This window comes from Entamoeba invadens, assembly GCF_000330505.1.
Source record: "Entamoeba invadens IP1 unplaced genomic scaffold scaff_1105074725665, whole genome shotgun sequence".
Lineage (NCBI taxonomy): Eukaryota > Evosea > Mastigamoebida > Endamoebidae > Entamoeba > Entamoeba invadens.
Genome location: NW_004191756.1, coordinates 89918 through 106644, shown reverse-complemented (window position 1 = coordinate 106644; position 16727 = coordinate 89918). Strand labels below are relative to the sequence as shown.

General features: G+C 32.4%; 7 protein-coding genes across 7 annotated transcripts; 4 read left to right on the top strand and 3 right to left on the bottom strand.

Annotated features, from left to right (window-relative positions):
* Positions 1–87: 87 nt before the first annotated feature.
* EIN_284030 (hypothetical protein) lies at positions 88–936 on the bottom strand (the record flags this gene model as incomplete). Its single annotated transcript, XM_004184145.1, has 1 exon — positions 88–936. The coding sequence occupies one exon, from the start codon at positions 934–936 to the stop codon at positions 88–90; it is 849 nt and encodes a 282-aa protein (XP_004184193.1).
* A 401-nt stretch (positions 937–1337) lies between these two features.
* EIN_284020 (hypothetical protein) lies at positions 1338–2708 on the top strand (the record flags this gene model as incomplete). The annotated part of the gene is made up of 1 exon (XM_004184144.1): positions 1338–2708. One exon carries the CDS (start codon positions 1338–1340, stop codon positions 2706–2708), a length of 1371 nt encoding a protein of 456 aa, XP_004184192.1.
* Positions 2709–2800: 92 nt separating this feature from the next.
* Positions 2801–4320, bottom strand: EIN_284010 (hypothetical protein; the record flags this gene model as incomplete). The annotated part of the gene is made up of 2 exons (XM_004184143.1): positions 2801–3764; positions 3836–4320. The coding sequence occupies 2 exons, from the start codon at positions 4318–4320 to the stop codon at positions 2801–2803; spliced, it is 1449 nt and encodes a 482-aa protein (XP_004184191.1).
* A 2423-nt stretch (positions 4321–6743) lies between these two features.
* EIN_284000 (hypothetical protein) lies at positions 6744–7361 on the top strand (the record flags this gene model as incomplete). The annotated part of the gene is made up of 1 exon (XM_004184142.1): positions 6744–7361. One exon carries the CDS (start codon positions 6744–6746, stop codon positions 7359–7361), a length of 618 nt encoding a protein of 205 aa, XP_004184190.1.
* Positions 7362–8375: 1014 nt separating this feature from the next.
* On the top strand, positions 8376–10127 carry EIN_283990 (uridine cytidine kinase I, putative; the record flags this gene model as incomplete). The annotated part of the gene is made up of 1 exon (XM_004184141.1): positions 8376–10127. One exon carries the CDS (start codon positions 8376–8378, stop codon positions 10125–10127), a length of 1752 nt encoding a protein of 583 aa, XP_004184189.1.
* A 1948-nt stretch (positions 10128–12075) lies between these two features.
* Positions 12076–12660, top strand: EIN_283980 (hypothetical protein; the record flags this gene model as incomplete). The annotated part of the gene is made up of 1 exon (XM_004184140.1): positions 12076–12660. One exon carries the CDS (start codon positions 12076–12078, stop codon positions 12658–12660), a length of 585 nt encoding a protein of 194 aa, XP_004184188.1.
* Positions 12661–14496: 1836 nt separating this feature from the next.
* EIN_283970 (hypothetical protein) lies at positions 14497–15087 on the bottom strand (the record flags this gene model as incomplete). Its single annotated transcript, XM_004184139.1, has 1 exon — positions 14497–15087. The coding sequence occupies one exon, from the start codon at positions 15085–15087 to the stop codon at positions 14497–14499; it is 591 nt and encodes a 196-aa protein (XP_004184187.1).
* Between the last annotated feature and the right edge of the window lie 1640 nt (positions 15088–16727).

The following is a 16727-nucleotide window of genomic DNA, read 5'->3' as shown; positions in this document are numbered from 1 at the left end:
CGAATTGGCCTTTGAAGCTCCATCACAAAGCCCAAAGATTAGCCGAAACGGAAGAAACGGGTTGTTGGGTCTTTTTGTTTTGTATTCTCAATTGAGGCCTTCTGAATGTGCTTCTCTATTAATTTTTTCGACATATGCCAAAAAGTCGAGTTGCAAATCATTCGAATAATTTCTGAATTGGGTATTAATAATTTTGAGCTCCATATCAGTGATTCTTTTCTTCGATAAAGACATTCCATACGTTAAACACCATTCAAAATCAAATGCGTCCGCTTTATATGATGTTTCTCCCTTCTTATGAATCACGCTGACATGATCTCCATTAATTTCGACTTGGACATTCCACCCCGAATATCCATCATGATATCTATGTTTCGTTCGTAACGGCATCATATATTCTACGGCACTCGCAAAGAGTCCTTGTGTGAATGTTTTCATCACAAAGAGTGTCATCGCGTCCTCTGTGAAGACAGAGTAACACAATTGTTTAAAAAACATCGCACAGTCTCCTTCGCTCTTTGTTGTGATATACTTAAACGTCTCTTCAAACTTCTCGGAGAACTTTCGACTTAACTCCGCACCGTCGAAGATTCGTATTAACTCGCTTACCGTTTCCTTCAGAGTCAATTCAATCGAATATTGTTCTTTGTCATGTCGCTTTAAGATCTCTGGGCCTTCTATCACTGTTTTCCCTTCAACTTTAACTATCAACTTCGTCGCAAGTCGTGGAACGTCGATGAATATCGAAGTCTCTCCCATTGGTTTCGCTAGCAGTGTTTCGACCTTATGAAACGTTTGCCCAAATGGGATTTCTGGCGCGATGAATGAAACGTTCGTGATTTCGTTATATCTCCTTCTCGGCGTCGCTGCCTTATAAACGCAAACTACAAGAACAACAACAGCAAGTATCCCTCCGATCACTATACACAAGATCATTGATAAAAACAATAGCAGTCCACTCCCCATTTGTCGTGTAAATTGTTTGTTTGTTCTATCTTTGCTATTTTTACATTTTTCTCATTTCTTGGTTTTTTGTTATTGGCATTTCCCGATTTTGCTCATCTTTTGTGGTCTCTTTTCGATGGGTATATTATCATTTTTTTCATGTACTTTTAATAAACCAGGATTTTTTTAAAAAGCTCCTCGTTTTATCTTTTTTATCTCTTTTACTAGATGTATGGTTTATTTTTACTTGTATCAGAACTATATCCAAAGACAAAACAAGTAACTATATATAGTTTATTTGTAATACAATTTACTATTCTAAATGGTACATGAACAGTTAAATTTGAAGGAGCATCTCAAAAAAATTGGTGTGGAACTGTAAAATAACACCAATGGAACAACACAGTCCAATTCAACGTGCGATCGCAACGGCGAACGGTTCTGTCGTTGAGAGTTTTTCAATTTGGGGACTACCGGGCAAGTTTCGAGTTGAGAAGTCATTCAACTTTTTTCGCCGCTCACAGAATTTTCCCGCGCAACTTCTTTTTTCATATCCTCCAAAAAACACACTCAACGACAAAATTGGGGAGTTCATTGTTCCTCGTGGCGTTATAGTTCGCCCCGTCGAGAATTTCAACGCCCTTTTGAATAGCCCCGTCGGCATTCACATCACGTTCATTCCAAATGAAGAGTCCCCTGTTTTTTGTGTCTGTTTCACTCGGTTTGAACTCTTACAATACCCTTCCGATTTAATTCAAGAGACTTCAATGACATCCATATACTCAACACAACAGTTAGAGACCGTACGAGTCTACTGTATAACAACCCGATCACCAGACATATCACTCTTGACACCGATTATTCAAGATCTGTTCATGACTGATTTCTGCTTTAAGGAGCAGTGGATCAAGCAGTTCTATTTGAAGACTATACCTTTAATCCCCCAATTCAAATACCAAAGCACAGCAACACGCCTCTATCCACTCTTGGATAGTTTAAAGAACTTACACACAGACCAACCAACACTCGACTTACTCTCAAAACACGCGATCATCAGATTATTCTCCGTCACTAAGATCGCAGGGATCTTAGCTATGGTGTCTTCACTCCTTCTGAATATATCCGTCTTCTTAATCGGTCGAAATATCCCTCTGGTCACTGACTGCGCTTTATCGCTAATTCCACTCTTGGGGCCGTTCGAGTGGGAAGGCGTCATCATCCCTTATATCCCATCACACCTCTACGAGTTCCTCGAATCCCCATTACCGTCGATCTTTGGAACGGAAATGCCGACAGAACCAGTCAACATCTCCGCATTTGTAGCACCCGTCGAGCCACTGGGACTAATGGATAATATAGATAAGATCTTCTTAAATAACGAGAAAACTCCTCTTCCTATCCCATACTTCGAGGATGTATTTATGGAACTCAAAAATCTGTGCGATCGGGAGATTGTGGAGATTCTCAGAATGAGCAGTTACGAGGAACGAATGGTCGCCATCAATAAATCGGGAAAGGGTGAGAAGTTCGGAATGGAAGTCATGAAAATTATGAAGGAAAGATTCTACGACAAAATCATTGGAAAAATCACACTGTTTTGTAAAATCAACGGACCACTCACTTTTAAGGAATTCCAAGAAAAGTTCCCAAATACGATCCCAAGCGGATCACTGAGAACTTGGTATAGTGAGTTCGTCATGTCACAACACTTCTCCTCTTGGTGGATTCGAAATAAAATGTCTAATTTACAGAAGTCTAGTTAATGTTGAGTTATTCCTTTCGAGATTTGTTTATTGATTTTTTAGTGATTAATTGACAACCAAAGTGGAACGAAAGTATTCAAAAGAGTGGAAAATTAGAGATATTTGAAGATCTTGACTTGGTAGGGAGCGCTCTGCACACCAAGGCCGGTAGTTTGAAGAGTTTCCTGGGTAATCGTGATTGGGTCCGAGTTAGTCATTAAGTCGGTGAATGTGATTGTGGTCTGACCTTCTTGTGGAGTAACATTCAACATCGGTATGTTGAGAGACCCCTCTTTCTCTGAGTAGTTAATAACAACAAGGAATTTCTCGGTCGCGGTGCGGGTCCAGACAGAGAACTGTTCAGGATTCTCACCAGCGAGGTTTGGTACAATTTCGAAATTTTTGGTTCTGAAAGCGTCGTTTTTTAATATGTTAGTGAAAACTGTGTAGAAGTTTTGGGCGTCTGGGGACACATCCTCAGCATACGAACGTCGCAAATGGACATCCAACTTGTTTTCAAGACCGTCGAATTGGCCATGATTAAAGAAAATGAGACCCGGAAGGGTTGTTGCCAATGCGGCCGCCGCATCAGCACGTTTAACAGTTTTCATGTTGTAAACTGCTCTATTTTCGTCGTGATTTTCGACAAAATGTGCGGCGTTGTTGAAAAATTCGATATCGTGTTGTGCAATATACTCATTTACTTCGGTGACACTTTGCTCAACTTTGTCCAAGAATGCCTTGTCATAGTAATAGTCGAACCCACATTCTTTTAATTTTGCCATTTGGTAGTCTTCGTAGACTTCCGCCATTAAAACAATTTTTGGGTACAGCTTCTTCACGGCGGTGATGGTGTCTGCCCAGAACTCGGTTGACGGCATTTTGTATCCCCATGCGTCCATCTCGTCTTTCCAGGTCGAGTAAAACACTTCGTTCAGATCGAGGTGCGCCATGTCACATCGAATACCATCGGCTATGGAAGCGACTTTCATCATATTTTCTTTCATAAAGTCTCTTGTTTTCTGTTCAAAGTAATTCCATTGTGCGGTGTCTCCCCACGGATCGAAATAAGGGTCGCTAAAACGTCAGGGCATGATGACAACGCCACATGAAAGAAAAATAAACTAAATTGACAAGCCAAAACAAACCTTCCATGAGCAACACCATTTGGTAAGTAATACTTTGGGTCGTAATTTGCAGCTCTCTTGGCTCTAACGTATAACTCCGGGTTGCTCGAAACCGTCGGGGCGTCGCAAGCGCTATGATTTGGAACAAAGTCTAACATCAGTTTAAGCCCCCTAGCGTGCAACTGTGTTTTGAGCCAAATTAGATCTTCGTCGATTCCAATTTCCTTATTACATACATATTGGGTAATCGCGTATGGAGAACCAATAATATCATCTTCTGTGTAATCAGGAAGGACATAAGAGTAGTTTACCTTCTTGTCGATTTCGAGTCCATAATTTCCCAACTGCCACACCCCCATCATCCACACATAGTCGATGCCTTTTGTTTTTAGCAAGTCGAACTCAACGAGAGGGATTTGTCGAATGGTGGTGATGTCTCTGCTATATTTTTGGCTCAACTCATAGAGCCATGGGCGAGTTGAAATTTCATACACAACCGGGTACATTGCCTGTGAAACAGCGACCAAACAAAACAATTGGAGCATAGTTATTTAGTTCTTTGGTTAGCTTAGATATTTCGTGAGTCAATAAGAAATTTTTTAAAATTTATCTAAAGTACTTTTCTACTATTTAAAATAAATTAGTTGAAGTACTTTTGGAATTATTTCCAATTTTTCTTTTTTGTTTATTTTCGAAAAGAATTTTCTCAGTAATTTGACGAATTTATTTATTAGTTTGAGATTTTGAAAGATAAGAACCAAAAAAATGAACTCAAAAACAAGAAACTTAAATATAACAAGTTAAAGAAAACTCAAATAACACCGAAGTATTTTTGTAATGTTGAATTGAAAAAAAGAAAAAAAAATTAAAAAGTATTTGTTATGCGATATATCTTTATCTATATATTTAATGAGCTGTTAATATTTAATAAATACAGATCAACATTAACTCTATGATGATGTTTTATTTTTTTATTTAGTTATTAATAATAATAATAATAACTTATTATCTTATCATTAGAACAAGACTAAACTATAATTGTATAATAGGACATATGTTAAAAATATACACACTTTGATTATAATCAAATAATAATTTAATTTATAGTATAATTTCTTTTAATTTATAATATGCAGCAAAACCATATTTATAATTGTTACTTATTATTTTATTGAAGTAAAGGTTTTTACTTAAATAAAAAAAAATTTGAATTATAAGTATAGTTTTTTTTATATTATATTAACCATGTTATTGATTTAATATTTTAGTAATAATTTAAAAATATTATATAGTAAGATAATGATGAACAAAAATCAAATGGTCGAAAATTGGTAAAATCTCGAATTTATTAGATAAATATCCAGTTTTTTAAATTTATATTGTGTGTATATCATTACACAATCAAAAAAAAGGAAAATCATCAAAAATTGAATTAATATCCCAGTAATAACAGGTCAATTAAAAAACAAGGGCGTTATTTTAAGTGTTAAAATATATTAATAATAATTAATAATAAAAACAATCCAATTTTTAACAACCATATACTACTCCTTTTTTGCCTTTTCATAACAAAGAATCAAATAACAACTTTGAAATGGCTGGTCGTTACATAAACTTTAATAATATTTGCTTTGAAAAAAGAAGAAAAAAATAGATAAGCAAGGGGTTATTTATTTTAAACTAATAAAATATTATTCTAATAATAAAGTGGTTCTTAATAATTTTTATGTTTTTTTTTTTAATTTCAAAACTTATATTTTTGTTTCGAATTTTTAAATAAAATTTGTTATTCAATTTTTGTCAATGTTTTTTTGTTATAATCACAGGACTCATAGCTATTTTGTTATGTGGTATAAGACTGAATAATGCAAAAACATGCTTTGTATTATTAATAATCATATTACTTAAAGCGTTTTTATTGTTTTTAAGTGTTAAACACGAATTAATAATATCGAATACATGTTTTGACTATAATTATGGAAAAACATTTAAAGAAAATAATTACTGTTTTAAAGTCATGGTATTTATAAAAAATTCAATACCAAATTTACCAGAAACATGAAAATAACATGATAAACATGACCAAATATATAAGAAACAAGATTTATTTAAATTTTACCATGAAATTATTCATGTTTATTCGTTAATATGACCAGAATAATTGGTATTTCAATTCCGAAACTTAATCACGTTTTTATGTGTTAATTTTAGTTCTATTTTATAAAATCATCGATATATTTAGCTTAATAAAACGTCCATTAGGCAAAAAAACCAATGTTTTCAATTATTCGCTTTTTTAAATAAGTACCTTTAAACATTGTACTATAAAGAAACCCGAAAATGCAAGTGATATTGCCAACAAACCGGGAAACATATAAATATTTTGCCGAACTTACGTTTCATTATTTTTATAACCTGCCTGTTTTTAAATACTATTATTATTATTTATAATTAAAAAGACTATACATTATTAATTTATTTTGGGAGAAATCATACCATGTTGAATTTTTTGTATCGAACAGAATTTGGAAAGTCGAAAGAAAACTTGTCAAACACAGTACCCTTGATTTCCGTTATCTTTTATGTCTTCTACCGTTTTAAAATATCAATTATTATAGTTAAAGTCTGGTGTGTTGGCCATTTTCCATTTTAAAAAAATTTCTTTTTATTATAAAACAGGAAACAACCCACACATAAAACCAAGTTTTGTACAAAGTCAGCCAACAATACCATTACAAACCAAGAAGAAATGTTATACCACAATTCCAGCACTTTATAATTCCTTTTTGGTCACTATAACTATATTATTAATATAGTAAACTCAATTATAATATATAGTAGTTTGCACAACAAAAACAAAGAGAGGCAAAGAGAAAAACAAGAGAATAACAAATGCCCAATGGAATACACAAACTTCCATCTCGTATTTATGCACTCATCAGACAATCCTTCAGGCATGTCATCTACAAACGGAGTCCAGAAATCACAAGTGAACTCGAAGAAGGACCAATTTACTAAGTCTCGTAATTGGCAATCACAGCAAGTCAGTTTCTTAATAGCACTGCTTTCTCTGAAGTACAACATCACCTTCGAGAAACCGTCTAAACTCCCAACGAAGTCACTCACTATATTTAAAGCAGTCACTTTAACCAATGAAAAAGACTTTATAGACGTCAAAAAGCTCACAGAAAATAGAATTAAGAAACTCATCGAAAGTGATGAGCGTAAAAATATCAACGAGAAGATCATTAGAAGACGTCTTGAGTCGTACCGAATTATGGAACACTTACATGTCCTTATGGACTTTATTAAAGGCGACCCCGTTTATTCTCTACAGTGCAAAGACGACAAACACACGACTCTTCAGGATCGAAGAGTCATTAATACTATTGCATTTGATGGGTTTGTGTACGACAAAAAGGCAATCAAAGCAAAGGGCACAAAAGTCCAAAAAATAATGATGGATAGAGTTAAATTGCACTCTGCAAACGACGCGTTCAAAATCGACGTCGGAGATACGGAAATCATGACTGCAATTCTTTTGTAATGTAATAGTTATGTTTACTTATTTTTTGGTTTATACAATCCTATTGATGTTACAATTGACTTTGTTTGTACTTTCTTCTGTTTTGGAAACAAAAAATTCAATTTTTTTGTACAAATTGACACCGATTTCTTTCAATTATTTTTGCTGAGTTTCAGCATTTATGAAACAGAAGTGGCATTTTGACTATTTTGATATATTTTATTTTTAAAATACTTTTTTAATAATAACATTTTTTTTGTTATTAAACTACTATTGTAAAATACTATTTTTATTATTAAAATGTGGTATTGTTTTATATTGTGTTTAAAAGTAAAGCTTTAAAATAAATGGTTAAAAACAAAAGTGGTTTTGATAATAAAGATATTAAATACATTTTTTTTATAAACAATTTAGTTTTGTTTTGACTTTCAATAAAAAACGGAAACAATAAGTATTTATTATAATATAGTTTGAATAACTATGAAAATTATTATGAGGTCTTGTATAGAAATAATAAAAGGAATTAATTTTATGGTTACAACATCATAACTGAAAACCAAATTTACAATATTTTTCCAACTCAAAGTAGTTCCAAACTACAAAATTTAGTTTGTAGTTTAAATTTACAATATATTATTGTTTTTAATATTGTTATCATAATAAAAACAAATTATTTTGCCTATTTATTAATAATTATTGTTTTTCTTTTTTACAAAAAAAATCAAATAATAAATTAAATTTGTTAAAGAATAAAAACAATAATGTTTTTCTTTATTTTTTTTTATTTTGTATTTAATAAATATAATAATAATAATAACTATATAATTATCCTTTTTTATTTGATTTTTCTTGTATTATTTGTTGTTTGTAAAATAATAAAAATTAATTTTAACTTGTTTAAAGTTTGAACTTGGCATTACAATTTTTTTACATAAACAACAGTTGAAATTATAAATTCCGAATGAAATACTTTGGCGTTAGTTTTCATCAAATTTTTCGAATACAAAAAACGAATCATCTTAATAATAAAAATACATGTCTACTTTTACTTCACCCGTTTTAGCACAAACACAAGTTGTTAGTGCTTCGAGTATTCCACATCTTGATTTCAAAAAGACGCAAGTGACTTTCAGTGATGGGTCTGTTGAGTTTTTTCAACGCCCATTGGTGCTGAGCCAACTATTTGACCATCCTACTTTTAAAAAATCCGACTTACTTATTGCTGTTATGGTGAATGGCAGAGTGCATGCAAAAAATGAAATTTTAAAAATAGGTATTGCAAATGTCACACCTGTTTGGTTTGACAGTGTAGAGGGTCTTTCTGTTTTCAGGCGTTCGTTGGTGGTCATAACAGCATCTGCAGCTTTCAAAGTCTTTGGTTCAGAGATTGGCATTGTTTTTGACCATCATGTCACTAATGGGTATAAGATCAAAAAGTACAACGAAGAAGAATTCACACAAGAGGAGTGCGACAACATCAAATCACAAATGACACAGTTGATTAAAAATGACGTTCCGTTGACTCACGAAGTTCTTTCGCATTCGGAAGCAATCCACTACTTCAAAGAGACCAATAGACCTTATTCTCTTTCTTTGTTAGAAAGTATCAATGAAGACAAAGTCCATTGCAGTTGCTGCGACGGCTTTCTTACGTTGTTTTTCAGACCGCTTTTGACGTCGACTGGAGATATTGGAGACCACTTTGACTTGAGACTTTCAGCAAAGAAAGACGGCCTATTACTGATCTTCCCATTACCAAACAAACCAATTCCGAGTGTTTCCGAGAGCAGTGAGTTTCGTCTGATTTCACAGAGTTATGCTGATTCGAATGAAGTTGCAAAGCAAATTGGGATTGAGTGTGTCGGTGATATCAATAAAAGCATTTTGAATGGTCCAACCGAAACAGTCTTGATGATGGAGAACAGACAGGACTTGGAAATTTCCCAAATTGCAGAAAAGATCTCCGTCAGAGTGAAAAGTGGGGAGGTCAAGTTGGTGAGTATCGCTGGACCAAGTGCTTCAGGTAAAACAACATTCTCTAAGAAGCTTGGAGCGCAATTGAAGTTAAAAGGAATAACCACTGTTGTGCTGAGCACCGACAACTACTTCAAAAATAGGGAAGACTCCCCTGTTGACAAAGATGGAAATTACGATTTTGAGTGTCTTGAGTGTATCAGGTTAGACGCACTCAATGGGGATTTGCAGAAACTTTTTAGAGGAGAGGCGATACACCCCGTGTTGTTCGATTTTGTTAAAGGAAAATACTCATATGATACCACCAACTACTTAAAGTTGCCTAAAAATGGTGTTGTTGTGATGGAAGGGCTCCATGGTATTGATGAAAACTTGACAGCTGCTATTCCAAGAAAGCAGAAGTACTTCATCTTCATTGCTCCCATGACACAACTAAATGTCGATGAATACAACTTCATTGGAAACCAAGTCTTCAGATTCTATAGAAGAATCATCAGAGATTATTTGACAAGAAATAACACTGCGTCAAAGACATTTGAAAAATGGAGGAGTGTTGCAGTGGGAGAAGAGAAGTATATTTTCCCTTTTGTCGACAAGGCAGACACAATTTGGAACTCTGCGATGGATTATGAACCATCCGCTCTTTACACTTATGTATTACCTCTCTTAAAAACAGTCCACGTGGATGACCCAAATTATAACTTAGCTTGTGATCTTTTAAAAACACTGCAATTCTTTATGCCTATGGACGACCATATGGTTGCTAAAACTTCGTTGTTAAGGGAGTTTATTGGCGGGAGTGTGTATGAGTAAGTCACTTTTATTTCTCAATAAATTAAGTGTTTTTTATTGCACCAAAAAAAATTCATGTTCAAAACATGAATTTTTTTTAGCAATTTTGAGTGCTTTATTCATTTGTTTGAGTTGTTATTTTTGGTGTTATTTTATCATATTTCAAATTTGTTTATTACTTTATAAATTATCCTTGGTTATATGTTAGACTGAACCATCGTAAATAGTAATAAAAATGAATGTTCATCTTCTTCGTTTCATCATGACCATAAAGAAGTAAAAGAGTACTTTAGTATTTGACCAAGACAATGAAACAAAATAAATTCAGTTGATTATTGTTCTGAACAATCAGAACTTAATTTCTCGAAAGCATTTCAAACAAAGTCATTTGGCAATGCTTTTCTCGGTGTATTTCTTGTATGTAGTCTGGTTTAAACACTTTTAATTCACAACCACCATTAACTTCAGGCTTTTTGAATAACTGCCGGTTTAAGTGCCACGCCCGGTTTTCGTCTGGTGGGGTAATCTCAGAATTATACAAACAGCGAAAAACTTCAAATTGCATCAATAAGGTTATAATAGAGGCAATTCCGATTTTTTTTATCAACAATAAGAAAAGTTCTTATTAAAGTCTTCTTTTATCTTTGTCTTGTCATTTATTTTACCAAAACACAAACTTGCCATTACAACGAGTGAATAAAAATAGAGCATTTATTTCTGAAAACTTTTCCAACCCTACTGGAAGCATTCCAATTATCCATTTGCGAAAAGAAATCGCCACAATACGGGAAGGCAATAATAAACACATTATTAAAAATGTGGGAATTACCGTTCATTCAATTGGAATATTGCAGGCAATAATCCAAAACTTTACATTTCAAACTGTGTATTATCATATAATTTGAAAAGTTGTTATACCAATTGAGTCGATTGTTTACTTAAAACTCTCTCAAAAAACGGGTTCTTAGTAATCCAAATTCATATTTTAAAATATTTTATAAAGTTTTTCAATTTGTTTTTAAAACTGGGCTCATGTTTTCATGCAATTGCATTTATTTTTTCAAACGCTGATGTTGTCGAACGAATAAATGCTCCCATCTAAAAACAAAATAAAAATGCTATTATTCTCTAGTTTGAATATTATTATTTATAGTTTTTTCTGTGCGCCTTATTTTGGTTCTTTCGAGCTATGGTCATTATGAGTACTTTTTGCGTTAATAAACGCACGATATCGATTTCACTTGTTTTTTTGTAGAAATGAAACGTTTTAAAACAGGAATGGTTGGAAAAAGAAAAAATTGCGCAAGTATGGCATTTGTTGGAAAAACGTCTCCAGGCGCGCACTTTATTATTTTCATTGCAAAAAACAATGAACAAAACTCCAGTTCTTGTTGGGACGTGAGCTGAGCCCGGAAAGCCAAAAGTGGAATGGGGTACTGAAACTCCACTAGCCAAAAATGGTTGACTCAGTCTTGACAATTATTACAAGTTCGCTTTATTTGCTACGTTTTTTCGTCACACCTGAATTATATTCTTTTTTTACCATTTTTTTAATTGTTTTATTAATTTGGTGTTTTTTTAATTGAAATAATATTACTTTATTAGAAAGTTAATCAACGTGAAAACATTGTAATGAAAGAATGGCAACAATTATATCATAAAAGTGCTTTATTCTAATGCACGACAAAAGCTATTTTTTAACACCAGCAAACATTCTTCGGAAAAACAGCAAAGAAATTTCTGAACGAGTTCGAAAGGACCAAAAATAGTTGAGCGCGTAAAATTAGACCGGCATAATTTTATTTACTGAACAACAGACCTATTCTAGTTTATATCAGTTGAATCTTTTCGGGAAGTGATACAGTTTAAAAAAAACGGAGCGGAAAAAGACCAAGAGAAAAGCCGAGCAAAAATAGAAATTACAATACCCTATATAAATATATAAACTGGAGAAAAAAACAAATAAATAATGGACTTCTGTGTCTCGGAGAAACCAAAGAAATTGGACCGCAAGATCCCCGTCTTGAAGGCTTCGCGCGACTTTCGCAATGCGCAAACGATGCAGCAGTCGATTCTGATTGGATTATTAAACAGGTATTGCGAGATTACGATCGCTCAACCCGCCAAGAAGAGTACTGTAACACAGCAATTCATGAGGATTGTAAGTCTTGATTTTGGAAATGGCGATCGGATTTTAATGGACGAGTTTCTGAAGTTCCGATGTGTTGAACAGATGGAACAAGACATGAGTGAGGGTGTCACGCAAAAGACTGCTTGGAGACGTTATCAGAATAATAAGAAAATAGAAGAGCTGCACCTTTTGATGGATTGCCTCATCGAATATGGATATATATTCGAGTCAAACCCAATGAAAGGAAAGGCTGAGACAAGAAAGCTCGAGTTGATCAAGTCAATTTCAAAGCAAAATTATTACTATGGCTTCGACGCTATACTAAAGGAGGGAGAACGGGTCAATAGATCCATCTGCCAATGCCTTAACACTAAGGATAAGGCAATCACCATTCGCATCAACCAACTCAAATCCCGTTTTTAACAACGCGGATATACGCACGTGTCTTTACGCACTTCATACGCACAATTTTTAATGTCAATTGTTTAATTGTCTTTGGTTCACATACAGTTTTTCGGTCCTATTTTTATTGCCAATTCTTTGAAAATTTAATGTTTTCGTTTAACTGCAATTGGAACACTTTAAAAGCACCACGAATAGACAACATAACAAGATGATCCAAATACTGTATCGATGGTAATTATAATAATAAATTTATATAAATAATCAATTATTGATTCCAACTATTTTAATGAGTAAATAATAATAAAAATATCGGTATTTTGGTTTATAATTATTAAACTATAAATATATAAACAAAAAGAAAGTCTGTTTTTTATTTAATTTAATTCTAAAAATATAACAAAAAACTATACTTGAAAAAAACAACTATAATTTACTATACTCAATTTCGCCAATTGAAAACCATTAACTATTAATAAAATTGTCATAAATTAAAACCAATGAGAACCAATTTTTTGACACAGACTCTTTTCATATTATTTGTTATTGTTCAGAATTGATCCAACTGTTTTTATGACCCGCCTGCTCTAACAAAAATAGATTTTATTTTATTAAATCAATCTGGTTGATTTGTATAATTTTTTCTATTTGCATTTCAACACCAAAGTATTATTCTTTTTGGGGTTCTATATTTTTAAGTTGCTTAGTTATTATATTCTTTATGTGTAGGAACTTGTGCAACAAGAAGGAAGAAAGCTGTTGTCTTTAACAATTTTTAGGTGAACCTATTGTTGTTTTAATTGATAAACACAATAAAAGAATTTAACAACAAACAACTTAGTTTTTTATTGAAGAAATTAAAAATAACTTGTTAATTCAAAAATAAAATTAACAATAAGTTTTATAAACCTGAACTTTGTGTCGCAGTTCTTTATTCAAGTAAAAGTTATTTCCATGAGTACTTATAATATAATGAACTGCAGTTTGCTTTTTAAAAGTATGGATATAAAATGAACTCAAATTGTCATAACAAATTATTCAAAAAATTATACCACTCAACTTTATTTGTTCACATTATTATCTTATTTAATTTTTTTTAAATACCCACCTTAATAATACCATTTATTTACAAAAATAAAAAATGCAATGATGGGCTTAAATTACAAATACAAAAAAGTGTTTTATCACAAAAAAATAACAGAACCAAGCTTTTCACAGTAACGTTGTACAAACATATTTTTCGAATTTATTTTTTTATGTTTATATTTATTTGTTGATTGATATAATTTATATATTAATGAAATTAATAAAGAGTTCACAAACCAATTTGATTGAATTTGTGTTTGAGTTAATGGTTAAAAACATATCAGAACATTTAAATCTTCCATTACCAATTCATAATAAACAGGAATAACAAAATACCATTGAAATATGTTTTTTATTTATAATTTTTATTTAATAAATTATATTAAAATTAAATTAATAAACAAAAAAAAACAAAAAAATGAATAACACAATTGAATAAAGAAAAAAAAATGTTTTAGTTCAAAAAAATAATAAATGCAACTTATGTGCATGGGTGTGGATATCAAATCTTTAGTGTTTTTTGTAATCGAGAAAAATCGAATTTAATTTGAGAAAAGTCTTTTGTATTCAAAAAAGCTTTTTGGAAAGTCTGTTACAAAAAAGCTTTCTAATTTTTACTTATGCTTTGTGATGTGATTCAAACACATCAACAGCATTAAAAATTGACAATAACAAACACTAATGACTTTTCTGTTGTTTTCAATACAAACCAAATTAAATAAGATTCGAATTAATTCATAAGGAATTGTTCGATGGGTATAAAATACAATGTTATTCTTGTAAGAATTGGCAAAGAATTGGTGAGTTTTTGGGCAGTGAAATCGACTCTGTTTGCGATAAAATCTTCGACAGATTACTATTGATTTCCATCCCAACGGAAACGATTTGTTCTTGAGTCATCCAAACTTTATTGGGCAACATGCATGAAGTGACTGTGTCCAATTTGTTTGCGCCATTCTTCCCATGTGTTGTCTTTATCACAAAGAGGTAGTCGAACTCAAAGAGTAAGTCCAAAACCATGTGTAAGTTCTCCGCAACTCGATTCGTTTTGTATCTCCTTAGCGCAGTCTTCGAAGAGATCCCGTTGGCAACGTCGTTTTCCATTTGCTTCTTGCATCTCTTCTCAACAAAATGAGTCAATTCGACTCGATCGGTCTGGTTGAATATCACGGACTTCACAGTGAAGAATGGGAGGGTGACGTTCGATTTCTTCTTCTGTGGCGAAAGGACGATTTCGGCGTGTTGGTTGAGTAGAGCCAAAAGAACTGCCTGTTGATACACTTGGTAGTTTCTTATATCCTTGTAAAGCTTCGGTGACTTTTTCGCGATTGTGCTGATGGTATTTAGCACCTCGAATTCCATGTGTTTTGAATTGGCAGTTTTTTTTCCAGCATAAATTGAAGAAGAAATTTTTGGGGTATTGGACTTGCTGCAAATTAATGTGCTGGGCACCTCTTGTTGGCTGGTAAACTCTGCGGATGTTTTGAACGTCAATAACGGCAAGTGACTCCCAAGGGTTGTATTTGCCGAATTATTCAAGGCAAGCCGAACAGTGAAGAAACCTTTCTTTAGTTATCAGCACCTATTTTTATGGCGTATTTTAACCGACGACTGTGGATTTTTGGTCGGGTGGTTTTTGTAACAACCTATTTATATTTCGACTTGCCGGTGATGACTTTACTGGTCCTGTCGTTTGACAAGCAAACGCAAACCCGGTGCTCCGTATGTGGCCATGATTTTCGCACAAATTTCAGTTTGTCTGATTAAATGTGTAAATTGTGGCATTACAAACCTTATTTTACATATATTTGAAGCTTTTTGTTTATTAAATAAAATGCAGTGGTATAAGGCAGTAACTCTGAAGTATATTAAAGTACAAAGAAACACACGACAGTTTACAAATTGTAGCTTAAAAAGACGCCAAAAAGCGGGCTATTCCGTATACTGAGTTCTGCCCAATAACACAGTTTTGTTTTGTAGACGTACACTTTCTGATAATTAGTCCAAACCAGTCAAATAAACGGGAAATGTCTCAGATAATTTGTTGCTTTCCTAATAATGAGGAAAATTTAATATTTAGTTCTAACCCCCATATTGAAATGTATTAATAGCAATAAAAAACAGTCGTGGTATGCAATTTGGATTATTTGGTTATATTAATATTGAGATTCGACAAAAACCCGGTTATTTTGTGTGTATTATCGGGATAATCACAATGGAAGTAATAACATAGTTTGAAATACCGAGGAAATTACTATAAATATTATTTAACTGACTCTGATATACTATATTTTATTATTGAAAATAATTAAAAAATATGGTTCTTTTTCCAAATAATCTTGTGGAGTAAAAATTAACCTTCTACAACCACAGGCCACGGCAAATATCGGTTGGCTGTCATTGATTATTCTCAACTTACACTTTACATTGAAATATTGAATAACGGCCCGCTATTATCGGAAACTGGAATTTCTATTTTGGAGTTACTTTTCTAGTCAATAAAACATGTTTTTGCTTATACAAAAAATGACTGAGTCTGTTTTTAGGCTAAAATGGCAAAAAAACACGTATTGACACAATTGTGAAAATGTCTCCGAAAATACTGAAAACTCGGCATCTACGTCGATTAAAACAGTTCGTTTTTGTGTTCCAAACTATTCTTCATGGAGGTACGAATTATTTCCTAATAATAAATTGATGGCTTCCAAATAGTTTCAATGCTTGTAAAAAAACAACAAAAAATTTTTGGTCGGGTAAAATTAGGATAAAAACCAAAAAAATCTATATTATTGGAGTTATAAATTCTATTTATTTATTGCTTTTAGTAAAATTATATTTATGATAAAATAAACTATAAATTTTATATTATCTAAACCAAAAGATTTGATAAAAACTCGTTTTTCTTCATTTTGTTTACATTGAAATAATTTACTTCTTTTATTTAATAAAAATTTACCTATAAATAATTGTATTAATATTATAACTAATAGTTTTTTAAAAAA